The 27792-nt window shown below is 37.0% G+C and overlaps 1 protein-coding gene across 1 annotated transcript; it reads right to left on the minus strand.

Annotated features, from left to right (window-relative positions):
* Positions 1–9685: 9685 nt before the first annotated feature.
* SPRYD7 (SPRY domain containing 7) lies at positions 9686–26494 on the minus strand. Its single transcript, XM_032314802.1, has 6 exons — positions 26296–26494; positions 25585–25701; positions 23119–23285; positions 15680–15782; positions 11400–12135; positions 9686–11192 (listed from the first exon to the last, which is right to left on the minus strand). Exons 1-5 carry the CDS (start codon positions 26399–26401, stop codon positions 12038–12040), a joined length of 591 nt encoding a protein of 196 aa, XP_032170693.1. The 5' UTR covers positions 26402–26494; the 3' UTR covers positions 9686–11192; positions 11400–12037.
* Positions 26495–27792: the final 1298 nt, after the last annotated feature.

The following is a 27792-nucleotide window of genomic DNA, read 5'->3' on the forward strand; positions in this document are numbered from 1 at the left end:
ATAAGCATAAATAAGAGAGCAGCATCAAATAGCAGAATAAGGCTTCAAAAATCAGTCAAGGAGTAAAGAAGGGAGAGTACAGTTAAGGGTTAATGCATGGGATAAAGAGAGGGACCGAAGGTGAGGGGGCAGCATTATAGGGCTGAGATGGTTTTGAAAGAGAGATCCCTAGTCCAAATGTTCATCTCTGAAGAAAGTCTGAGTTACTTAAAATGCACTTGAAGAGAATCACTGCCTGAGAAGACCCAAGATTGAAAGAAGACTGAAAGGAAATTATGTAAATGAGTGAAAAGACCAAATATCATAAAATGTCAATTCTTATATTAATTTAGAGTTCTAACACAATCAAAGCCCTAACAAAATTTTTGTTTTATTTTTGGAACATGACAAATAATTCTGCAGATTATCTAGAAAAATTAAAAAGTGATAATAGCTGTGAGAATCTAGGAAAAGAAGAATAAAGTGGGTGCAAGCTCTACAAGGACAAGAGAACATTCTAAAAAGGATACAAGCCCTACAAGGAAAAAAGAACATTCTAAAAAGCAACAATAATTAATCCTGTTAACACTGGTGCAACATTAGATAGCTTTGGGAAGATCAGATCTATAACTGATTGGTTAAGAAGAGTGGGTTTGAGGGGTGCCTTGGTGGCTCAGTCCATTAATTAAGCATCTGCCTTCAGCTGGGGTTATGATCCCAGGGTCCTGGGATTGTGCCCCTGAGTCGGGCTCCTTGCTTGGCAGGGAGTCTGCTTTTCCCTCTCCCTCTGTCTGCTGCTCCCCTTGCTTGTGTTTTTTCTCTGTGAAACAAACAAACAAAGAAATAAATAAAATCTTTGTTTTCTTAAAGATTTTATTTATTTATTTGACAGAGATCACAAGTAGGCAAAGAGGCAGGCAGAGAGAGAGGAAGGGAAGCAGGTTCCCTGCTGAGCAGAGAGCCCAATGCGGGGCTCGATTCTAGGACCCTGGGATCATGACCTGAACTGAAGGTGGGGGCTTTAACCCACTGAGCCACCCAGGTGCCCATAAGTAAATAAAATCTTTAAAAATTTTTTAATTAAAAAAGAAAAATAAGAGTGGGCTTGAATTCTCCAGCCACTTCTTGGCCACATGAACTTGGACAGCTTCTGCATCTGTAAAATGAGGATGATTATAACTTGTTCATAAGGTCTTTCTGAATGTTAAACAAGAGAATGCACATCAGGTTCTTAGAACAGTGGCTCACACATAATGCTCAATCCATTTTATCTTCTTTTGTGGTCCCTTGGAAATGCTGAAGTAAGTTATAATATTTATACCTATAATCAACTTTTAATTATCTTCCTAAATAACCCAAATTCACCAGATGAGTACTGGCCAAGGTATTATGCAACACTGTTACTAAGAAAAGGAGTTCTTTGATTAAATGTTTAGGTAATGTTATACATTCTATCTCACTCTCTTGGTCACAAGCTAGTTCTCTAAAGTTCTGTAGTAAATAGACATGTTTCCTAAAGCAGTTTGGCCCTTGAATCATTTTTGCACGATATCAACTAACACCGTCTAGAACAGGTATTCTCTGAAACACACTTTGGAAAATTCTATGTTGACTAGGTATAGATTAGTAGAAAAGCTTAACTACACATTATCTCAAAATAACAAATGGCCAATTTAATGGCCAATAAAACTGATCAAAATACATTTGTATTAACATATTGAATCCATATTTTATTCCAAGGCATATCTACCAGACCTGAATCAGTAGTCATTTTTAAATAATCAATATGTAATGAAGATTGAAGTGGTTACTCAGATAATTAAAGCAAAGGTGAAAGAAATTATGCTTGTATCGAGCTGCCTTTTGTGGGCTTCAAATCTTTATTTTTTCCAATTTTTTAATGGCAAAAACACTTAAAAAGAACTGCTTCTGAAAAACTTATCTGCAGAAGGAACAAAAAAGTTCTTCAAAGTAAATATGTGGGTTAATGACACCACAGAAATACAAAGGATTGTAAGAGAATATTATGAAGAATTATGTGCCAACAAACTGAACAACCTAAAAGAAATGGTTTAGTTCCTAGAAACATAACCTACCAAAACTGAAGCAGGAAGAAATAGAAAATTTGAAGAGACCAATTACCTACAATGAAACTGAATCAGTAATAAAATAAACAAAAAAATTTCCCAACAAATAAAAGTCCAGGACCAGACGGCTTCACAGGTGAAGTCTACCAAATGTTTAAAGAGGAGTTAATGACTATTCTTCTCAAACTTTTCCAAAAAATAGAAGAGGAAAGAAAGTTTCCAAATTCATTTCATGAGATCAGCATTACCTTGACTCCAAAATGAGATAAAGACATCACAAAAAAAGAGAACTATAGACCAATATCCCTGATGAACATAGATGCAAAAATCCTCAATAAAATATTAGCAAACTGAATCCAACAATATACTAAAAAAAAAAAAAAACAAAAAACACACAAAAACCAAATTATTCACCACAATTAAGTGGGATTTATTCTTGGGATGCAAGGATGGTTCAATACTTGCAAATACATCACATCAATGAGAGTAAGGATAAAAACCATATGACCCTCTCATAGACACAGAAAAAGCATTTAAGAAAGTACAACATCCATTCATGATAAAAACCCTCAACAAAGTGGGTTTAGAGAGAAGATACCCCAGCATAATAAAGGCCTTATATGAAAAACCTGCAGTTAACATCATACTCAATGGTGGAAAACGAAGAGCTTTTTCCCTAAGGTCAGGGATAAGACAAGGATGTCCACTCTCACCACTTTTATTCAACATAGTACTAGAAGTCCAGCAATCAATAACAATCAATAAAAATAGCAATCAATAACAAAAAGAAATAAAAGGCATACAAATTGGTAAGGAAGAAGTAAAACTCTCACTTTCTTATACCACACACAAAAATAAACTAAAAATGAATTAGAAGAGAGCACAGGCATTAATTTTTCTCACACTGACCATAACAATACCTTTCTAGGTATTTCTCCTGAGGCAAGGAAAACAAAAGCAAAAATAAACTATTGGAACTGCATCAAAATAAAAAGCTTCTGTACAGTGAAGGAAACAACCAACAAAACTAAAAAATAAACTACCGATTGGAAGAAGATATTTGTAAATGACCTATCTAATAAAGGATTAGTATTCAAAATCTATAAAGAATTTATACAACTCAACTGAGGGTTGCCAGGGGGAGGGGGGTAGAGAGAGGGTGGTGGGGTTATGGATATTGGGGAGGGTACGTGCTACGGTGAGTGCTGTGAGGTGGTAAACCTGGCAATTCACAGACCTGTACCCCTGGGGCTAATAATACACTATACATTTATCAAAAAATAAAAAAGTAAATAACATATCAGAAGCAAAAAAAAAGAAGAATTTGTACAACTCAACACCCCAAGACGAAATAATCCAATTTAAAAATGAGCAAGAGAGGCAATTGCACTACTGGGTATTTACCCCAAAGATACAGATGTAGGGAAAAAAAAGGGCCATTTGTACCCCAATGTTTATAGCAGCAATGGCCACAGTCACCAAACTGTGGAAAGAACCAAGATGCCCTTCAACGGACGAAAGGATAAAGAAGATGTGGTCCGTATACACTATGGAGTATTATGCCTCCATCAGAAAGGATGAATACCCAACTTTTAAAGCAACATGGACGGGACTGGAAGAGATTATGCTGAGTGAAACAAATCAAGCAGAGAGAGTCAAGTATCATATGGTTTCACTTATCTGTGGAGCATAACAAATAACATGGAGGACATGGGGAGATGGAGAAGAGAAGGGAGTTTAGGGAAATTGGAGGGGGAGATGAATCATGAGAGACTATGGACTCTGAAAAACAACCTGAGGGTTTTGAAGAGACAGGGGGTGGGAGGTTGGGGGAACCAGGTGGTGGGTATTAGAGAGGGCACAGATTGCATGGAGCACTGGGTGTGGTGCAAAAATAATGAATACTGTTATACTGAAAATAAATAAAAAGTAAATAAATTAAAAAAAAAAAGTGGCATGAAGAAAAAAAAAATGAGCAGGAGACATGCATAGACATCTCTCCCAAGAAAACAGACATATGAAAGGGTGTTCAATGTCACTCATCAACAGGGGAATGCATATCAAAACCACACTGAGATATCGTCTCACACCTGTCGGAATGGCTAAAATAAAAAACTCAAGAAACAAGTGCTGGTGAGGATATGGGAAAAAAGGAACGCTGTGCACTGCTGCAGGAATGAAAACTGATGTAGCCACTGCATAAGACAATGCAGAGTTTCCTCAAAAAATTAAAAACAGAACTACTCTGTGATCCAGTAATCATACTATGGGTATTTACCCAAAGAATATGAAAACACAAATTCAAAGGAGTATATTCATCCCTGTGTTTATTGCAGTATTATTTACAATAGTTAAATTATGGAAGCAGCCTAAGTGTCCATCAATAGATGAATGGATAAAGGTGATATATATATATATACACACACACACACATATATATATGCACACATATATATGTGTATATATAAACACACACAATGTATGTATATATATGTATATGTATGTTTGTGTATGTATACACACACACACAATGGAATATTATTCAGCCATAAAACAGAACAAAATCTTGCCATTTGCAACAACATGGATGAATCTAGAGAGCAGAATGCTAATAAGCCAGTCAAAGACAAATACCATGGAATGTCACTCATATGTGCAATTTAAGAAACAAAACATATGATCAAAGAGAAAAAAGGAAGACAACCCAAAAAATAGACCTTTTTTTTTTTTAAAGATTTTATTTATTTATTTGGCAGAGAGAAATTACAAGTACACTGAGAGGCAGGCAGAGAGAGAGAGAAGGAAGCAGGCTCCCTGCTGAGCAGAAAGCCCGATGCGGGACTCGATCCCAGGACCCTGAGATCATGACCTGAGCCAAAGGCAGCGGCTTAACCCACTGAGCCACCCAGGCGCCCCCAAAAAATAGACTTTTAATTATAGAGAACAAACAGAGGGTTACCGGAGGGGAGGTGGGTGGGGAAATGGGTGAACTAGGTAAAGGGAATTAAAAGTACACTTAATCTTGATGATCACTGAGTAATATATGGAACTACTGAATCACTATATTGTACACCTGAAACTAATACAACACTGTATGTTAACTACACTAGAATTAAAATAATGAGTAAATGTATATATATATTTGTATATAGATGTTGGTTAACAACCCAAATTTATCAAATAAAGATGTACAAAATAAATCCTAAGGATTCTAGTCCATTGTTACCATGAAACATTTTCACCGTGATGCTGGTAAAGGCAAGTCTATGTCAGTTTCCTTCTGTTACTGCTTCTAGAATAAAACTGCAGCAGCACCAAAGGCACAGTTGAGCACCTCCTTGAAGGTGAAGACTGTTTTACTCATCTTTGCATCACCAGCCCAGCCTTGCGCTTGCCACATTATAGATGCTGAAACATGGTTATTGAACAAATAAGCTCAGTCCTATAAAAACAATCAAATTTACTGTATCATGAGATTTCAAGAGCTTACTCAGTTTCTACCATCATCTCTGAAAAGAGCTATGGATTACTTAAGTTATATTGTCTTGTTTTTCAAGATTCCTATCCAATAGGTAGGAACAGTTTTATGATTACTGTGACAACTGCTTAAAGGAAGATAATATACTTCTAAAATGTTGGAAAATTGTTTTTGTGATGAGTTTAAACATTTTTCTTATAATTTATATTATTATATTTGCTTATTTAAAGTGTTCTTCAAAAGTAAAAATAAGAAGGAGCTTCGGAGTCTGAATCTTCATAAAATCTGAATCTATAAAATCTAGCAAATAACGATGCTTTTCTTAAGATAATTTTTTTTTCAAAGATTTTATTTATTTGACAGACAGAGATCAAAAGTAGGTAGAGAAGCAGGCAGAGAGAGGAGGAAGCAGGCTCCCTGCTGAGCAGAGAACACGATGCAGGGCTGGATCCCAGGACCCTGGAATCATGTCCTGAGCTGAAGGCAGAGGCTTTAACCCACTGAGCCACCCAGGTGCCCCCTAAAAATAATTTTAATAGGAGGAACAGGGTCTAGGAAAAAATTCAGAAATGACAAATACAGAAGATATATCATAGCTTACTTCATTAAAGCATTGTGGATTTTCCAAGCTTCCATGGACATATTTCAGTCTAGTTACAAGAATATAACACAAGGAGAAGAGTCAAATGTTTCCTTGTTATTTGTCTTTGAGGCCACACCTCCATGTCTGCACAGGACCCAGGGATGAAAGTGAGTAAATCATTAACTGCTGTTTATTTGTGCTAATGGAAAGGTATCACAAAGACAATACAAAAAGGTAGATATTTATTTAATCATTTCTCACAACCATTAAATAAGGGTAATCAAATGTCAATCTACTTAATGGTCTAGCCTGGTCTTTGTCTCAGACAGTTGTATCAGGGTATGTTTTATAGGATTGCTAAACTGTCTTTCATTCTGTCAATGTGAAAAATTATATATTTCTAAATTTCTAGCTTCCATCAAAAACCCTTTAGAGGGGAGCCTGGGTGGCTCAGTGGGTTAAAGCCTCTGCCTTCGGCTTAAGTCATGATCCCAAGGTCCTGGAATCGAGCCCCACATCAGGCTCTCTGCTCAGCAGGGGGCCTGCTTTCCTTCCTCTCTCTCTGCCTGCCTCTCTGCCTACTTGTGATCTCTGTCAAATAAAATAAAACCTTTAAAAAAATTAAAAAAAAATCCTTAGAAACCTCTAGAAATTGTTAATGGATTAATCTAATTGCATGCCAGGGTAGAATGAACTTTGTACAGTGCCTGAGTGTTTACGTTTACTTCATGAATGTTTCATTACCTGGATTTTGCTAACCATGTCACCCTCCAGGACACCTAATTTCTCTTGTGTCACTTTGCCCATGTGGAAGTAAGAGTTTGCACAAATGGCCTCCAGTCTGTCTTGTTGCTTAACAACTCGGTTTCAAAACTATGCCTTCCTATACCACCTCTGGGTGAAATGATCCATTTCTTATGTAGCATAAAGTTTTTCTGCCTCTGAGTATTTCTTTTTTAACTTCCAAGGGTGCTACCTTATTTATTAGCACTCAGGAATCTGGTCAGTAAATCCAAGTTTAACCTACCCATCCATCTCACCCTGATTTTATAGATTTGGGTAATATTCATTCTCAGTCTTGACTTCCAGACTGATGGGCCTACTTGTCTAGCGACTGGCCTTCTTTTGGTCACTTGTGCCATTCTTCCTTGGGCTTTCTTCAACTTATCCATTCATCTGCAATGCAGTACGTAAATCATACATAGGTAAAGAGAGACAAATTTTGTTTTGTTTCTTATAATGGTAAGATGCTCTGCTTAATTTTCAAAACCCTTCCTAATAGTAGCATTTTATAGACACTTTTGATTATGACCATACCCTGGATTGGTAGCTATAGAAATCTTTCTGAGCTTAAATAATATGTAGGAGACCATGATTGCCTTTCCTGAAATACATTTGTGAGAATCACACACATGAACCTACAGAAGTTTTTGGCTTTATTTCTAGTCTCCTCTTTTTCTTTTCTTTTTTTTTTTTTAAAGAGATTTTATCCATTCATTTGAGAGAGAAAGAGAGCACATGAGCAGAAGGGAGAGGGAGAGGGAGAAGCAGACGCTCCCCTGAGCCCAGCGACAGGGCTTGATCCCAAGGATGACAGGATCATGACCTGAGCAAAGGCAGACGCTTAACCGTCTGAGCCACCCAGGTGCCCCTCTAGTCTCCTCCTTATAATGATCAGCATTTCACAAATCACTGTGGCTTCAATAGCCCAGTGAAATGAATTTATTTTCTCCTAACAGTCTCATAATCATTCATTCATTCATTCAGCAGCCTGGTAGCCTTCACTGTTTTATCACAATCCTTTTAAACAATGTAGTGTTTACTAGAACTGGTCTACTCCGTATGTGGCTTCACCAGCACTAGTACTTTCCTGGGTCTAGGAATCAGGTTTATGCTGGTGCCTGTCAAGGCATCAACTAATAATTTACCAGATAAATTTATCAATAAGAGACAATTCCCTGTAATCTTATTTCTAAGATATAATATTTCTTATATAATTTTTTTAATGGTTTATATTAAACACCGAAATGTTTAACAACTTTTTTTTTCCATTTATCAATGTATCTTGGGTATTCTAGAGCCATACTTATGAATTGTAATTAGCAAGCTCCTTGAGAGCAGGGACTATCTTATTTAAGTATTTATGAAACACAACACACAGATGATACAATTGTTGAATGACTACATGGTAATGATTCCTATGTAAATACAGATTACACATTTCAGCCAATACTGAGACAATTTTTCCTTTAAATTTCTGTAGAATTCTTGGATGGTGTGTGATTTCATTGATATTGCTAATTATATTTATCATTATTCTGTGTTATACCTACTTCAATAATTTTGTCCCAGTTATTTAAAAAAAGCAAGTTGAAGGGGAACCGTGTATCTTATTCAGCACGTGGAAGAATGACAGTTAATTGATTCTACTATTACGTTTCCACTCATTGACGTGAACAGCCTAATTAGCTCCCAACAGTATTTCCCCCACCAGGTTGCATAATGAATGCAAATTAATTTAAGTGGTAGTTGATTATATTCCATGTATGAATACTATGTTTGGTTGTATCTGTGTACAGGGAAATTCTAGTTTTGGTGAGAGATTTCTTCTCACGATCCTATCTAGTGTTTTTGCATTATCTAAAAGAAGTTGATTTAATGTATTTTATCAAAACTTGTCCAAGATCTCACTTGCATTTCCAGCTATGCTTTTGCTGTCCCTAACTACTTATATTAGAAAATAAACATATACCAACAAATCATACGTTTGTTCTTGTTAATGATTTAGAAAAGCCCTAATTCAAATTGTTTTATACCATTCTGAAGTTAATGTGTAGTAGTCTGTAATCCAAGTTTAAAATATGTTCATATGATCTTAATGAATGAGCCAAAGGCAATTAAAAGCCAAATTTGCTTTTTCTGGCTTTTAAGATTTTATTTACTTGAGAGAGAGACAGAGAGAGATAGAGCATGAGCAGGGAGGAGAGGGACGAGGAGACTTCCTGCTGAGAAGGAAGCTCAATGCGAGGCTCCATCCCAGGACTTTGAGATCATGACCAGAGCCAAAAGCAGACGCTTAACAGATTGAGCTACCCAGGCATCCCTTTTTTTTGGCTTTTAATATGTAAACTGATCAAAAGATTTTCATTGGTTTCACATATCTAACATTACAAATCCTTTGCAATATTTATATTATGGAAATAACATGGATAATGAGTAATTTTCAGTCTAAGGAAAATTGCACTAGTATGAAAATATGGATTTTGCAATATACAGAATCAAGACATTGTCTCTTCAACCAGAACAAATGCAGGTCTTTGTGTGTTTTATGCCCTCTCTAGGCCTGTACTTCCCTACCATGAACTATTTAAGGTATGGGTTTATACCGTACTAATATTCTTCATGATGACTTCATGACTTCATTTTTAAATTTCTCCTGCTCAATGTAATTTTTTTTTGTTTATGTATTTAATCTCTACACCCAACGTGGGGCTCGAATTCACAATTGCGAGATCAAGAGTTGCATATTCTTCTGACTGAGACAGCCAGGCACCCCACCAACGAAATTTTTTAAGACTTTATTTTTTTGAATAGTTTAGATTTACAGAAGAATTGAGTAGTACAGAATTTCCACATATTCTCTCTCCCAGTTTCTCCCATTATTAACATCTTATAGTAGGATACATTTGTTACAATAAATGAATATTGATACTTTATTATTAAAATCCACAGTCTATTCATACATCCTTAGTTTTTACTTAATACCTTTTCTTCCTGGATCCCATATTACATTTACTTGTTATGTCCCCTTCGACTCAGGTCCTCTTGGGTATGATAGTTTCTCTGACGTTCCCTTTTTTTGATGACCTTGACAGTTTGGAGGAGTACTAGTCAAGAATGTTGTAGGATGCCCCTCTACTGGAATTTGTCTATCTTCCTTAAGATTAGACTGAGGTTATAGGTTTAGGAAGGTAATTTTCCCAAGAGGATTAGGTAACTTCGGATTAAAGACACATCTATACTTCATCAAACTGTTGTCACAGACATGGCACAACTCATGTATCATTTTAGTACTGTGCCTATTCCATAAGACTAGAGGCAGAAAAGATAGTCTTGAGTAAAGAACAGGATAATTTAAAAAAAATTTGCCTTAAATAAAATAACTAAGAGGTAGATAACATTATAAAGACAGCAAACAGTAGTCATTTCAATTCGCTTTCCAAAGTAAGCATGTTCTTTACGAATTAAGATTCAGAAAGTCAGACAAAAATGCATAAATAATATCATTCAATTCTGTATCTTCAGAGGTAAATATGGGTTTTATGTAAATGAATTTACTCAAGTATATTTATGTTTTCAAAGCATATTGTCACATTTTCACCTACCAAACAAACAATGAACACTGCAGGATTCTCTTGCCTATGGGTCAAAAATAGTCTTAAACCCTTAGAAAATTTATAGTAGGCAATCATTCTCTCCTGAACAGTGGTTCTCAAACTTTACCATGTATTACAATCACCTGAAAGTCTTGTTCACAGCTTCCTGGGTGCTATCCCCAGCGGTTTCTGATTCAGTGGGTCTGGGGTGGGCCTAAGAATATGCATTTCTAAAAAGATTTTGAGGAGGCTGGTCTGAGGACCCTATGAAAACTACTGCTTAAGAGTCAAAAAGGAAACTACATTCTTTAAGTGCCTATGGTGATTCGGGTATTTTACATGTATTACCTTATTTAACTAGTTACAGAATCTTATCAAGCAAATATGAGTATCCCTTTTATAAATGGTGAACTTGAACTCAGGGATGCTAAAGAACTAGCTGAGGAGGTAACCGGATTAGAGGGCAAAATAACAATTCAGATTTCTGATTCTAATGCCCATGGCTTTCTAGTACAACTACTTCTCCTGTTCACAAAGGAGTAACATATATGTCCTTGGCTCACTAGCAAAGGAGACTCTACCAGAGTGTGTACAGTGATTAGTTCAGGTCAGTAGGGTATTGAAGAAAACTTTACTGAAGACTTGGCAGAGGCTCAGGGTCATGGAGAGGACTCACTTTCTCTGAACTTCTGAAATCATCAAGGATGAAGTGAATTTAATGTATAATTAACAAAACAGGAAGAACATGTATTTAATATAGTACTAATTAGTTACTATTATTTTATTATTCCTTACAGAAGAACATACATTTAAATAAAAGTTCTTAAAAGAATAATCTCATTTACAATTAAGTTTAAAGCCAGTGTATACTACATTGCCAATCAACCACTACTTACTCTGGTATTGAACTAACACAGCATGATGGTCTTCAAAAAAATCGCTCTGACAGTTACCAAAAACATTCACCTCCTTTCACAAAACAAATTAAAAGCAATGACATACAAAGTAAGCAATTTAAAGTTTATGAAAAGTGGTACACTTTACTGTAAATAAATCACCAAAAAAGAAGTTGCCAATAATATATTTTCTATCCCTTTGTTATACTCTATATAAAAAAGAACACTTAGACACAAATTAGACTGTAGACTTAAAATAGTTAATGAGGTCTAAATTTCAGAATGAGAAAAACCCACCCAACTCTACATCTCTATTATAAAAACAAATATTTTATGTAAGAAAGATTCCCTTTTAAATATCTATATACATATTTCCACTGAATACTGTTAATCAAACCCATAGTTATATTTATTTAAATAAGAATTAAATAAACTGCCCCAAATGCTGATTTCATCTCACAAAACAGAAGTATTTCAAATCACAACTTCCAGATGGTATCTTGAATACACTGGTTCCTTGAACAACATTAACAAGCATATTTTTAAGAATATATTTTCATCTACAGGTCAGGTAAAGCTTTATTAAATGGTAAACACTTTTAAAAGTGCAGAAACACAAGTTTCAAAAACAAATACATTCAGAAGATCTGCTGTTCAAATAATATTTTTTCAAAACCAGGTGGAGGAGTATGATAAAATTCACTGAACTGGCAATCCAAAATTGCACTGTCATCAACTAAAGACAGAAAAAGAAAGAAAGAAATTAGAAGCTTACACCTTAATTCACAAGAATACATAATTATAAAAGACTGTTATCATAATTTCATAATATTAACAGGCAAAAAGAAAAAATACACCTGCTTCCCAGGTTATAAAATATAATCTTATTGGGTAAAAAGATCCACAATAAAAAATTAAATTAAAAACACTGAAAGGATATACATATTATACATATTATATATGTATGTATATATGTTTGTATGTATTATATATGTATGTATATATGTATAAAGGATATACATATTATATATTATACTATATATAATATATTACTAATAGATAGTGTGAATGTGAGTACTTTTAATTTTTTCCTTATTTGCCTACCTCTATTTTCTCAGTTTTACACATTAAGACTGTACAGTGTGTTTTTTTTGTTGTTTTTTGTTTTTTTAACAAAATTTTTAAGAAAAAATTACAGATTCAGATAAGGTTGCAAAAATAACAGCGTTCTCTGTACTCTTCATCCACTTTCCCCTAGTGGTAACATCTTACATTAACCACAGTACCATATCAAAACTGGAAAACTGACATTGATAAAGTACAGTTTAACAAGACTGTAGGCCTTATTTAGCTTCTACATCTTTTTACCAGCATTTATCAAAGAGAAATAAATGCATATAACCAAACAAAGACCTGTACATAATGTTCAGAGCAGCTTTACTTGTAATGGCCCCAAATTGGAAACAACTTAAATATCCATTAACAGGCAAAAGGAAAAACATATTATGATAAAAGCAGACAATACACCACACATACTACTTGGCAATAAAAATGAATGAATTATTGACACATTCTACAACATGATCAATCTTAAAATAATTATGCTGAGACACGCCACACAGAAAAAGAATACAAATTTTATGATTCAGATTATCTGTAGTGACAGAAAGCAGATCAGTGGTTGGTTGGGGCTGGGGTGAAGAAAGTGAGTAGGAAGGATTATAAGGGAACAGGAGGAAATTTTAGGGGTAATGAATATATCCATTGTGTTGACTCTGGTAATGACATGAATATTCATAGCTACTTGTTAAACTGCACACATGTATTAAATGCACATCACCAAATATTTTATATTTCATAATAAATGCAGAAAAAAGTTAAGTACTGGATTTGACATTTATGAAAGCAGTAGAGATTTTAACAAGGGTGGTTTCAGCGAAGTGGTGGTAAAGGCAGTGAGACGCGGCTGAAGAAAAACTGAACGATACAGTAAGTGGTACTATTAGTACTGCAGTTGGATAAAGAAGGGCAAACACAGGGTTACTGAGGCTGGGAGTTTAGCTGGGATAAGGATGATTCAGAATATTTACAGGCATTGAAGAGAGATGTTCCTTATGTGACATGTAAGTGAAATAAGTGACAAAGTGAAGTCCCAGAGTTCGGGAATTTGAAATCTAGACTGTACAGTGTGTTTTTTTTGTTGTTTTTTGTTTTTTTAACATGAAGGATACCACTTCGTCTAAGATGGGACAGAAAGAAGGCAGGATTGGATTTGATTGAGAAAAACTTCAGGAGGGCTGGGGTGAGAAGGTGGAGTTCACTATTAACAGCCTGTTTCTTTATAGAGTAGAAGGTAAGGTCATCTGTGGAGGATGAGAAGAGAATTCAAGAAGTATGGTGAAGGTCTGGAATGTGCAGAAATGTAAAAGAATTGCCACAAATGTTGAGAGCTTAGGTTGTAATAAGGCCTAACTTTGTGATAACCCTTTTCTTCAGTGTGATACGGCTTTTTCTCTCCGCAGTATGAGTCTAAGAACTGACAAAATGAATTAACTGGATGGATCTAGGATTAGGGATGGGATGGAAGATAAAAGGTAAAGGAATTAAAGTTTATTTTTATGTATGTATGTATATATGTATGTATTTATTTATTAATAATCTCTGTACCCAACACGGAGCTTGAACTCACTACCCCTAAATAAAGACTTGGATGTCCTATTGAATAAGCCAGCCAGGCATCCCTTAACTTTAATTTTTATCTCTGATATTACTAGACCATTAAAATACTTGGCTTAATTTAACTGATTTATCAATGTCAATTTATGAAATATACTTTATATAATTTGCTGTCTATAACTTTACTACATTAAAAATTATGCTAAATCAAAGAAACAGTCTGGAATAAAACTGTATTTGCTATACTCATTTGTATAATTTGATATTTATCTCATTTCTCAGACTAAATTATTTAGAATATTAAGCTACATTTCCATTTAAGTAGATAAAGGAATTATTTTACCCAATATGGCAAAGAAACTAATCAAAATCAAACTTAAAAATGCACTTTTATATGCAAAGATAGTGGAAAACCACTGATAAATAATTTTGGGGAGAAAAGACTAATGAAAACAACTAAAAAGTATAGCACAAGCTTTAGTTGTTATTATATTATTAAATATTTTTATTTGTTATATGTATAGTTTTCTGACATCATAGTCTATCGCACTAACACTGCTACCTTTCTAGTAAATTACTATAAAGATTAATAATTAGTTTTTATAATGGCTTAAATCTAAGAACTTAAAGTAATTAAATGAGAAAATATTTTTAGATTACTAAAACCATAGGCAGAAAAACACAGCTGTTGATTTAAACTTGGTAACATAAAAAATAAAGCAGAATAGAGGGATAAAGACACCGCACTTATTATTATTTGTTTTTAATAAAGAGACACCTTATTTTTTAGAGATACATATAAAATATTTATGAATAAAATGATATAACATCTGCCATTTGCTTCAAAACAATCCCAGGAAGGAAGGTGAAAAACAGAGGAGTATTAGCATTAGGGGATAGATGAGACCTGACAGGCTCCAAGCTGATACCTGTTTGAAGCTGGGTGATGTGTACATGAGGGTTCATTATACCATTCTCTTTACTTCTATACATGTCTGAATTTTTCTATAATAAAAATTACCATAATTAAATGGTATAGAGTCATCTCTTAAGTAACCCAATCCTTGGGAAGACGCACTTGTATAGAAATTATAGTACATACATATACATGACCACCAGAAGTAAAACAATCAATACGAAACTGTTCTAATCACAATTTCTCTCGGAAGATTGTAGGTAGGTAGCTTTATAGAGATAACTAATGCTCAATCTATATAAAATTCCCATCCCTGGCTCCAAAATATTCTTTACAATTACTTTTCCTGGTCACCTAAATCTCCCTAATAACTGGCAGAAAGAGCTCTGTAAACTCAGCAAAGCTCTTTGGAACTTTCTAGAATATAAGACTACATGATTAGAAAAGGGAGTATGGTTATTGCATATTTAAGTATAATCACTTTATTTGTAAAAAATGTTTAATACATGGGGAATAAAAAACTTCCTTATTCCTGCAAAGTGGGATTCTAATATCCTACTGAGTACACTTCATATAAAAGAGGTCCTTATTAACTTGTCCAGATTTTTGAATGATAGAAAGTTAATGAAAATGTCAAGTAAAAGTTAACAATCCAATAATAATAACATTTAGAAATATTTTAGCTTACCATAAACAACTGGATACACTGTCCCTCGTATACCTGATGCTGGACAATGCATATTTTTCCCATTCAAATATACATTTAATTCTACATGGTCATATGTAATACCCTAGGAAGGAAAGAAAATATTAAAAAATAAAATTATAAATGTTCCATAAAAAGCTTAAATAGAAAGCACCCACTGGGAAGCATGGAAAAAACTTCATAATTATAATTGTGTCACAACAGCTTTCATTAAGGGTTTACAATTTGGTGGAGTTCTGCTTGAACTGAGATTTTAAAAAAAAAAAAATTACTGGTGATTATGTGGGGGAAAGTCAGGTAAAGTTCCGAGAGTTCACATCAGAGTCAAACAAATGAGAACAGTCTGATGCTTAGCATTATATTCAGATAATATGAATTTTATTTTGTGAACATTAAGATAATATAAGTACTGCCTGTCATATACACAGAGACCTTTTTTTTTTTTTTTAAACTTATTTGAGAAAGACAGAGCAAGTGCACTGGGGGGAGGAGAGGGAGAGGGAGGGAGGGAGGGAGAAGCAGACTCCCCACTGAACGCAGAGCCCAGCGCAGGGCTTGAGGCATGGCTTGATCTCACAACCCTGAGATCATGACCTGAGCCGAAACCAAGAGTCAGACGCTTAACCGACTGAACCACTTGGGCATCCCCAGAGAGACCTTTGAAAATCACACAGAAATCACTGCTCTCTACAGAATTTGATCTTAGGGGAAAAACAATGAGGTTTTCAGCATTGGGGCTTAATACCTGTCACTGTTATCAAGTTGTTAAGAAGTGTCTTCATAGAACTTATTTCTGAAAAGAAATACATTTCTATCTCTTTACCTTGCTTTCAAATTCATCAAATATATTACACCAAGGTAAAACTAGTGTTTACAATAGAATGTAATTGTTAGCTAGTATCAAGTTGAAAAACAGAAAATAGCTCAAAAGAGTAAAAAAAAAAAAAGAAAAATAGATCAGTCTGTATATCTGAAAGTTATTAAAGGTGCAAAAGTCAAAACTAATAATAAATAGTTATTATTATTAAAATGCTGGAAAATACTTTGAAAGCCTCTATTATGTACCAAGCACTATTCTAAGTACTTCATATTTAGTCCTCACAAGATGGGTATTATTATTATTACTATCATCTCCATTTTACAGATGAGGTAGCTAAAACACAAAAAGATTAAAATAATTTATGTAAGGTTACAGAACTAGGAAGTAGCAGAACTTGGATTTAAACCCATGCAGTATGGCTTCAGAATACTACTCTATTTGCCATGCCATACTACCTCTCTTTAAAACTTTATATAATAGTTACTAACTACTGGCAGAAAGTCTTAATTTGGAGAATTAAGAATAGACTGCAGAGATCTTTCAATAGCGAAATCAAGAAGACCACTCCAAGGATTTCTGACTGTGGATATATTGTATCAACTTTAAAAACTTTTTAGAGTTAGATTAGGTGGCTCAGTTGGTTAAACATCTGCCTTTGGCTCAGGTCATGATCCCAGGGTCCTGGGATTGAGTCCTGCATCAGGTTCCCTGCTCAGCAAGGAGCCTGCTTCTCTCTCTGCCTGCCTGTACTGCTTGTACTTGTACTCTGGTACTTTCTCCCTCTCTGGTAAATAAATAAATCTCTGAAAAAAAAGGAAAAGAAAATTTTTAGAGGTAGTAAAAGATCTTACAGATGATCTAGTCTTAACTCCTTCACTTTCTCCTTAAAACAACAAAGGGCCAGAAGAGTCAGTGTGTTAAGTGCTATAAAAGATTCTCCTGGGGCTCCTGGGTGGCTCAGGTGGTTAAGTTTCTTGCTTTCAGATCAGGTCATGATCTCATGGGTCCTAGGATCAAGCTCTGCACTCTGCACGGAGTTTGGCTCTCTCCCTAAAACAAATAAATAAACCTTTTTAAAAAATCTCCTCAAATCTCAGTAAAGCCAGCGTTAAAGAATAATTTTTTAACAGTTAAGAAATATTGAGAGAGAAATTGTTTCATTTCAGTTTATGTATTTAAATATAATAAAACTAACTGATGGCTGGGATTAGTTTTTGTAATGAAGAGGCCTTTTTTCATTTAAAAAAACAAAAACAAAATCACACAAAAACAATGTGTCCTCTCTCTATAGGAACCACCTTACAGGGTGTCTCGTGCAGAGCCGAGGTTTGTTATCCAGTCACCCTTCACCACCTAGTGGCAGCATAACCTACTGCAAGCAAACAGGTATTAAAAGCCCAATCTGCGGCAGCACGGCAAAATCCCAGCACTAAAGAAAGAAGTGATAAAGGATGTAAGAACCCCCAATTCCTATTAGCAAAGTTTAGCTCAGGTATTTCTAACTTAATCTGTCCTTTTATATGATCCAGAAACGGTTTCATTCTGCCACAATGATACCAAAATATCTGACATTTATCAATAATTGCTTGCATGTTCAGTGAAAACAATCTGTAATTAAGCTGCCTGTATTATACTCCAGGATCCCTCCATAAAGAAGTTACTTAACTTCTCCTAATCTATGAAATGGTAATAATAACACTATCTATTTTATAGAGTCATTACAGGGATTAAACCAACTAATCCCTGTCAGGCATTTAAAACAGTGCCTGGCCCATAATAAATGTGAGAGAAGTGTTCGCTATGATGATGATGATGACGACGACGATGATGATGATGATGGTATAGAATGTTTAATAAAACTTCTCTGAAATTAAACTGAAAAATGCAATTTTAGACTATAATTTCCACTTCTCAAAACTATGTATAAAAGGAAAAAATAAGCATAACCCAGGTATGCTTTCCTAGTGCTACAGTAGGCCCTGTGGGTATTATAGAATTACGGCATGAATATAATAACTTGGTCAGATGTTGAAAGCTTATTTTTCTTGATTTCTCCTCAGGGAATGGTACATGACTGAAATTCTGCACATATGAGAATGTTTTTCCTGTCTTAAATCTGTTCTACTTTTCCTATGCCACTGTCAGCAATTTGGTGAAATTTGTTCTCAAGTGTTAGAACTAGGAATATAAAGGTAATAAGGTAGGGTAATCTTTTATTTTTCTTGACTCTGGATATATTTCATCCTTTTAAAAGTCCTCCTTTTATCAGAATGGACATGAAAACTCACGTTTAATTTAATAAAGCTGATCATTCTTAAATCTCTCAATTTGTGGTATCAGTTATCTCAATAAATGAGATAGGAAGATAAGAATAACACACATTAGAAGTTCAACAACAAAGAAAAACATTTGTTACTGATTATCCTTATGTCTGAATTTTATCTTCATGTAAACAGGCTGATAGCATCGACTTGACTTCAAGACTCTCCTTCAAGAAATATCCATTTGAATAAGAGTGTTCCATATTATGGACATCTGGCAATGATCTACAAATACAAAGCCAACTATTCAAAAAGAACAGGGAAAAGCAGATTTTAAAATGGTTTATACCTTTTGTCTCCTAAAACAACTTTTTTTTCTTTTCCCCTAAACCTCAACAATTTATCTATTTAAAAACTAGGGGAGCACGGATGGCTTAGTCGGTTAAGTGTCTGACTCTTGGTTTTGGCTCAGGTCAGGATCTCAGTGTCATGACATCAAGCCCCATGTCGGACTCCATGCTGGCTGTGGAGCCTGCTTAAGATTCTCTCTCTCCCCCTCTCTCAACAAAACAAAACTGAACTAAACTAAATGTTCTTCATAGCTTTTAATTTGCAGAAAAGAAAAGAAAGATCAGGGGCATCTGGGTGCCTCGGCTGGTTAAGCATCCGACTTCATTTTTTGTTCAGGTTATGATCTCAGGGTCATGGACTGAACCACCCATCTGACACTGTGCTCAGCAGGGAGTCTGCTTGAGGGTCTCTCTCTGCCTCTCCCACTCCCTCTAAATAGATAAATAAACCACCACTCTCTCCCTAAAATAAATAAACCTTTAAGAAAAATAAAAAATAAGACCACAGTTAAAAATCTCAATTTCTACAACTCTCTTTCTTTTCACCAAAATACTGCATTTTTCTTCAATAACCTGGATTTACCCTGTGTCATCTTATTATTAACCTTCCCTCATTATGTAGATTCCTTTCAACTTGGTACCACAGCCACGAACACAAAGTTCTATGTATAAGGGCATCTTTGCTGAAGGAGATTCTAGGACCCTGTTCTCAATCAATAGCTAATAGCCTGAATCCAGAGTATAAGGTTATTGGATAATGCCATTTAAGAAGTAACTGGGAGAGCAGAAAGGAATCTTTGGATTACATTTTCAACAGGGTGGTTTTGGCAAAGACTTAGCTGGGAATAAAAATAGAGCTGTCTTAATATATGTAACTCTTTCTATCCCCTGCTTTCCAAAAAACTTCTCTCCAATCAAACCTTAGAATTTTTAGTCCAGTTCTTTGAAGAGTTCTGTAAAGTGAAGAAGTTTAATAAGTTTAAGTTTAATGAGGATCATCACTCCTAATAAAATGCTGTAATTCTTTAACGGAAGTTCATAACAAATTAAATACAGGCATACCTTGTTTTACTGCACTAAACAGATAGTGCATTTTTTACAAATTGAAGGTCTGTGGCAACCATGTGTTGAACAAGTCTATTGGTGCCATTTTTCCAACAGTGTTTGATCACATCAAGTCTCTGGGTCATATTCTGGTAGTTCTTGCAATACTTCAAAGTTCTTCATTATTTTGTTAAGATGACCTGTGTTCAGTGATCTTTCATGTTACTAGTGCAATTACTTTGGTGTGCCACAAACCATGCCCATATAAGATCATTCAATAAATATGTGGGTTTTAACTGCTCCACTGACTAGGTATTCCCATCTCTCCCCATCTCCTCTGGCCTTTTTATTCCCTTAAACACAATATTGAAATTGGGCCAATTAATAACCCTACAATGGCCTCTAAGTGTTCAAGTGAAAGGAAATCACATGTCTCTCCCTTTAAAACAAAAGTCCAAAAAAAATAATAAATAAATAAATAAATAAATAAATAAAACAAAAGTCCAAAATGATTAAGCTCAGTGAGGAAAGCATGTAGAAAGCCAAGACAGGCCAAATGCTAGGCCTCTTGCACCAGATAATTAACTGATTATGAATACAAAGGAAAACTTCTTGAAGAAAATTAAAGTGTTACTCCAGTGAATACACAAATAAGAAAGCAAAACAGACTTACTGTTGATACAGAGAAATTTTGATGGTCTGCTTAGAAGATCAAATCAACCATAATATTCCCTTAACTCAAAGCCTAATCCAGAACAAGGCCCTAACTCTCTTCAATTTCTATGAAGGCTAAGAGAGATGAGGAAGCTGCAGAAAAACAAAAAATAAACAAAAAAACCCCTGGAAGCTAGTAGAAGCTGGTTCATGAGGTTTAAGGAAAGAGGCCATTCCCATAACACTCAAGGTGAAGTAGCAAGTTATCCAGATCTAGTAAAGTCAAGGTGGCTACGCTGAAAAACAGATTTTCAGTGTGGACAAAAACAGCCCTATCCTGGAAAAAGATGCCATCTAGGATTTTCAGAGCTAGATTCTAGAAGTCAATGCCTGGCATCAAAGCTTCAAAGGACAGGCTGACTCTTGTTAGGGGCTATATAGCTGGTGACTTTAAGTTGAAGCCAATGCTCATTGACCATTCCAAAAATCCTAGGGCCCTTAAGAATGATGTTAAATCTACTTTGTGTGCTCTACAAATGGAACAATAAAGCCTGGACAACAGCACATCTGTTTACAACATGGTTTACTGAGTATTTTAAGCCCACCGTTGAGACCTACTGTTCTAGAAAAAGGACTTTTTTCAAAATATCACTGTTCACTGACAATGCATCTATCCGTTCACCCAAAAGCTCTGATAGAGATATACAACGAGATTAATGCTGTTTTTATGTCTGCTAACACAGCATCCATTCTGTAGCCCAGGGATCAGGAGTAGTTTCAACTTTCAAGTCTTAATTACTTAATTACTTAAGTTTCGTAAGGCTCTAGCTGCCATACACAGTACTTCTTCTGAAGGATCTCAGCAAAGTAAACTGAAAATCTTCTGAAAAGAATTCACCATCTAGATGCCCTTAAGAACATTCATGATTCAGGGCACCTGGGTGGCTCAGTCAGTTAAACATCCAACTCTTGGTCTCAGCTCAGGTCTTGATTTGCGGGGTTATGAGTTCAAGACCCGTGTTGGGTTCAAGACCCATGCTGGGCATGGACCCTAGTTAGGAAAAAAAAAGGAATATTTATGATTCATGGGAAGAAGTCAAAATTTCAACATTAACAGGAGTCTTAAAGAAGCTGATTCAACCCTCACGAATGACTTTGAGGGTTTCAAGACCTCAGTAGAAGCATGAACTGCAGAGGTGGTGGAAACAGCAAGAGAACTAGAATTAGAAATGGAGCCTGAAGATGTGACTGAAATGCTGCAATCTCATGATAAAACTTTAGTGGATGAAGAGGTGTGTCTTGTGAATGAGCAAAGAAAGTGGTTTCTTGGGATGGAATCTACTCCTGGTGAAGATGCTATGAAGACTGTTGAAATGACAGCAAAGGATTTAAAATATTATATAAACTTAATTGATGAGGGAACAGCAGGGTTTGACAGAATTGACTCTAATTTTGAAGAAGTTCTACTTTGGGCAAAATGCTATCAAAGAGCATCATATGCCATAGAGAAATTGTTAATGAAAAGAAGGGTCAATCTTTGCAGCAAAATGCACTGTTTTCTTTTAAGAAATTGTGAGGGCCACCCTAACCTTCAGCAACCACCATCCTGCTCAGTCAGGAGCCATCAACATTCAGGCAAGACTCTCCATCAGCAAGATTATGACGCACTAAAAGTTCAGATGATGGTCAGCATTTTTTAGCAATAGAATATTTTTAAATTAAAGTACATCCATTTTTTTAAACATAATGCTATGTACACTTAAAAGACTACAATGCAGTGTAAACATATACATTCACTGGGAAACCAAAAACCTCATTTGACTTGCTTTACTGCAATATTTACTTTATTGCAGTGGTCTGGAAACAGACAACAGTATGTCCGAAGTATGCCTGCAGTAAATGTCAAAATTTTCTCTAAGAGAGCTTTAGCTGCAAAAATACCTAACATTTTCTAATATGAATGTCAGCAAAGTTTCAAAATTATGGGCCAAGATTTCTCTGATGTGAGAGAAGCAAGAAATGCTGATAAGCAGCCAACCTGTCAAAATTCTCCTGAATGGAAATAAGGGCTTATGCCGATTTTCCTGGCCAGCAACAGCTCTAGAAAGGAGAGCAGTTAGGTAAAGTAGCAGAATCTACACCAAGTGCTCTCTTTGGAATATGTACCACCTCATTAGATCCAATCCCAGTGCCTCAGAATTCAAACCACAAACTCCCAGGCAAAACTATATACACTAAAAGCAGTTTAACTTTAATAATTTACAGTGGAAAACAACTCCACAGTAAACTTACCACCACATCTCCCTCCTGTGGAAGACTGTTTGCTGGCAGCCTATTTTTCTCCTCGTTGTTGTGGTATAGGGCTCCATCATTCCTCATCACCAGACTATGCACATCTCGGCCAAGAGGAATCTGATTCAAGTTAACTTTCTGAGTTGCAACGCCAATACCCCATATTCCTAAAAAAATAATAGTTTAGATGCCCCCAAAATCTGAAGAATACAAATATGAAAGAAGGGGTTGTTTTTAAGAGTAAGTTGTTTTTAAAAGAAATCGTGTACTATCACTAAACTATTTTTTATTAATTTTTTAAAAAACAAATCTTTTAAAAGTGGTTTGCGAACTACCCTATGTTCTCTACAGATGCAGTACAATGTAGGAGATAAGAGGGGGTTCTGAAGCTGTACAGCCTAGGTTAAACTCTGGCTTAACTAGGTGATCTGGGGCAAGGTATTTAACCTGTCTCTGCTTCCTCACCTGTGAACGTGGGGTTCTAACAGTACTTACTTCAAAGGATTATTAAAAGATATAGCAAGGTCACTAATACTTGGAACAGTGTAAGTATTCCCCCCAAAATTGGTTAAGCAGAGCATTTCTTAAAAAGATGTTAGCTATTATCATTACTCTTCTCTAAAAGACATTTTGAAAAAGCACATAATTAAATGGCCTATGGTTCTAGTCAAGCACTACCTCAGAGAAGCGGGAAATTAGTCTTTAGTTTTTGCATCTATAATGTGTGACAAATAACATAGATCTGGTCAATACCACAAAGAGGAGAAAATTAATTCTGAAGTATAAAATTATTTTAAGGAAAAGTGAATTGGGGGAAATCAGAGGGGGGACATGAACCATGAGACTGTGGACTCTGAGAAACAAACTGAGGGTTTTGAAGGGGAGTCGGGGGAGGGATTAGGTGAACTTGGTGGTGGGTACTAAGGAAGGCACGTTATTGCATGGAGCACTGGGTGTGGTGCATAAATAATGAATCTTGGAACACTGAAAAAAATAAAATTAAATTTAAAAAAAAAAAGAAAAGAAAAATGATTTTCTTACCCGTGCCTTAAATCAGGGAGTTTTTAAAACCTTTTGGTCTAAGTTGATTTTAAGCAGGCAGCTCTCCTCTTAACCTGCCAAACAGAATACCTAGAGCTCTGGATTTTGTTTCAAACTGTTTCCTTCTCAGTTTTTAATCAAAATCAGTTAGGAGAAAATCTATAGATGGAAGAAGGTTTGAAGATCATGTTGCCAATCAATTTTTCTGAATTAAGCAAAACTATCAGAAAGTTGCATTCTGGGTATCACTGTCTGGGCTTCCTAAATAATCTTACAACATAATTTATCCTCCAGAGTGGGACAATTTTAAGAGTGACAGAAGGGGATAGTACTAATTGCATGGAACAACAGTTCTAGACAGGGTTACAGAGTCTCCTTACTCCTAAAGAACTGTGCATGCTGTGATACACTTTGGCATTAACTGCCTCAAGCTTTCACTGAGAGATCAACTTACAAATTCCAACAATATATTTATTTGAGAGACGTCACTGAAAATGCCATCCTTTACAGAAAATCCACATAAAAATTTGTCCTGGATTTAAGGATCAAGAAAGTATTTGCTTCTCTTGAGAAAAGGTAGGTTGTACTTGAGAAGATTTTAGCTACCAGAGACATTTTGCAGCTAACTTATAAAAGAATGAAATGGAAGACAGTTTCATATGTATTCCATATACTTAAGAAAATCAGTATTTTAAATTAATTTAGAAAACCAGCCCCAGAAGGATGTTTTATATCATTCAAGCTTGTTGACAAAGAGTATGATTTACTTCCCTTTAGTTTTCCTATTCTACACCTATACTTACATTATTCATGCTCTATTTCACTAGAAGTTTTTTTTATACCAAAGCTTTAAAAATACATTTCCCCACATTCAATCCAGCTACAAGTTAACTAATTGCTATTCTAACACTCAAGCAGAACTGTTGTTGGATTCAAAAAAACTCTGTAAATTTTTTGACGAGAAATATAGACATCAGAATTCTAAATGTGCTAACTGCTTCAGAAGACAACGAATTTGGGTATTTTAACAAGAGTTATGAGAAAACATCCAGGATAAGACTGGTTTTATCCTAAGATAAAATAGCAAGAATCTACACCTTTAATGCTTGGCCAAATGAAATGGAGCATCTAACAGCCCTTCATAACGCTAATGTCTTACACTGATCGTGTAAAACGCACTCATAAGTATAACCAACGTGAAGGAGGAAGGGCAGTTCTTGTAACCCCATTTTATAGATAGCAAAATTGAACCTAAAATAACTCAATAACTAAAATAACTACTTTAGCCAGGATAACACAAGGGGGAAAAAGTTCTTCCAAATAAGTTTGGTGCTTTTCTATTGCCTCCTTAATCTTTTTCACACACGAAAAATTGCTCTTAGTATTTAATTAGTACTTTTAATAGTAAAGGACCATTATACCAACCTGTGGACTGGATTTTGAATTCAAAATAGCTTTTGTTTTGATGTAAAGGGGCACTGGCTAAACAGCCTCCTGTTCCACATATTCTTCTTCCATTTTTTACAATGACAACATCTGTTCCTAAACAAAAAATGCAGAGACCGTGTAAAGTTTTTTATTTTCTTATCCAACAATCAAGGTCAATTTGTTTCACTTCTCTTAGTCAAAAAATAGCGATGCTATATTTACTTTGAAATACAGAAATGCTGATAAAAACAATTTTTAGTTCACTATTTTTTCCCCTGAGAATGTTTTTATTTAATATTCATTTGTGGCTAGAAATCTTGTTTAGAAACGCAATTTAGTAGTAATTCTGTAGGAGGAGCACCACAGGCGCTCCCTTCGCCTGGGGACAGCTGACGAGTCTCGGGAGGCGGCTGCTCCGAGATTCCGGTGAAAATGGGTGGGGAGGTCCACACAACCAGCTCCCGATGACAGGAGCAGACAGGGCTGCGCAGCCTTGAACACAGAACAGGGCCGAGGTGCAGCCGGCCGGCGTCTGAGAGAGATCCGCGAGACAAAACGGGGTCGAGGGCAGCACCTCAGAGCGAGGAGCGGGGGGCGGCGCCCGGAGGGGCAGGGCCGCGCGTGGTTCCTCCGACCTCGCACTGCCCGCGACCCGCCGCGCCACACCCGGCGGGGGCCGTTGGGTCTGGGGGAAGGGAGGGCCCTTACCCATGTGCTGCGTGTCCAGCTGCACCGCCGGCATCTCCTTCAGAGGGATGTGTCCCGTCCCGCCGTCCCTGCAACACCGCAGGCAGCAGAACACCGAGGCGGCCATGGCACCAAGACCACCGACTCCCACGCCGCTCGCAGCCAGCCGCCTCTAGACCGCGGCGACTCCGCCCCCACGCCTCCGCTCCGCCTCCCGCCCCCGCCCGAGCGCCAGAGTCCGTGTGGAGCGGGCAGACCGATACAGCGACGCCCCACGCCGGGAGGGCGCAATGCAGGCAGAGGCGTAGCCGACCCCGGATGGAAGATGTAGAGGCTGCGCGGGCGGGGAGGGGCGGGGCCCAGGAGGGCGGGGCTAGAGGCGGAGCGGGGCGGAGGGCTTGACAGGCGGGCGGGTTGACGACCTTGTTCTCCCGTGCGCGGGTCCTTTTTCCCTTGGCGAGTGTTCACGACCGAGTTCTCACGTTGAGCAGTTCGCAGGCAGTCGGCACCCTTCGGACACTGAGTAGTCGTAGAATGCTGAGTTTTAAAAACTGTTCCCCCCAACCTTGACATTACCTTTAGAAATGAATTGACAGAAGCAAGTCATGCTGCGGGAGTGAGAGCTGGTAAAGGACCCTGAGATTTTCCACAACGCCCACCACCGTGCGCCCAGGGCTGAGAGAACTTTGCCTGCACCAAAAGCCTCCGTCCGGGTGGCGCCTGGGTGGCTCAGTGGGTTGGGCCGCTGCCTTCGGATCGGGTCATGATCTTAGGGTCCTGGGATCGAGTCCCGCATCGGGCTCTCTGCTCAGCGGGGAGCCTGCTTCCCCCCCCCCCCCCCCGCCTGCCTCTCCGTCTACTTGTGATTTCTCCCTGTCAAATAAATAAATGAAATCTTAAAAAAAAAAAAAAAAGCCTCCCTCCGCTGCCGTGGCTGGTTTCTGAAGAATTTCCTCAAATTCCAAATAGACGCAAAGGCCCGAGAGTAATGGCTGTTAGTGATTTCACCCTGAATGCGCACCTGAGGTTCTAAGTCGGTTCTGGTGCATCTGAGGTGCAGAGATGCGCGTTCCGTGGCCCTCGGAGCCGCGCAGTTGAGGAAGCCCAGGAGGCCGTGCGAGGGTGATACCAGTGGGGCGGGGCAGGAGGCGATGCTCGACCCGCCTCTGCCAAGCTTCACCCTCCCGGTGGACTGGGGTTTCGAGGAATGTGAAGGGAACTCCGGAGGCAACAAGGAGGTCGTCCGGCCTCCCGAGGGAAGCCCTCATTTCCTACCGCCTGCTCCTCTTTGCTTCCAAGTAGGAGGCCCACAGTGTGGTCACCTGTCATCTCCTCGCCTACTTAGATCTTCTGTCCCTGGTCGATTTTATGTAATACACCTTGGGGCCCGGAGATGGTCTGCGGTGACCTCTAGAATTAGGCTGGCTCAAACCTTTATTCCCAAATAAGGCTTCGCCCGGGTTCAGGTCCTGGGAAACCGACGCAAGACACCCACTTAATGTATAGTGGGTTTTCTAC

This window comes from Mustela erminea, chromosome 15, assembly GCF_009829155.1.
Source record: "Mustela erminea isolate mMusErm1 chromosome 15, mMusErm1.Pri, whole genome shotgun sequence".
Taxonomy (NCBI): Eukaryota; Metazoa; Chordata; class Mammalia; order Carnivora; family Mustelidae; genus Mustela; species Mustela erminea.

What these genes read in the sequence shown, in the direction of transcription:
- SPRYD7 (XM_032314802.1), bottom strand. Translation starts at nt 26,401, where the DNA reads ATGGCCGCCTCGGTGTTCTGCTGCCTGCGGTGTTGCAGGGACGGCGGG. An exon ending in GCTGGACACGCAGCACATGG is followed by an intron (nt 25,702 to 26,295) that starts GTAAGGGCCCTC and finishes TTTTTTGTTTAG; the next exon opens with GAACAGATGTTGTCATTGTA. An exon ending in AGTGTATCCAGTTGTTTATG is followed by an intron (nt 12,136 to 15,679) that starts GTAAGCTAAAAT and finishes TTCTGTCTTTAG; the next exon opens with TTGATGACAGTGCAATTTTG.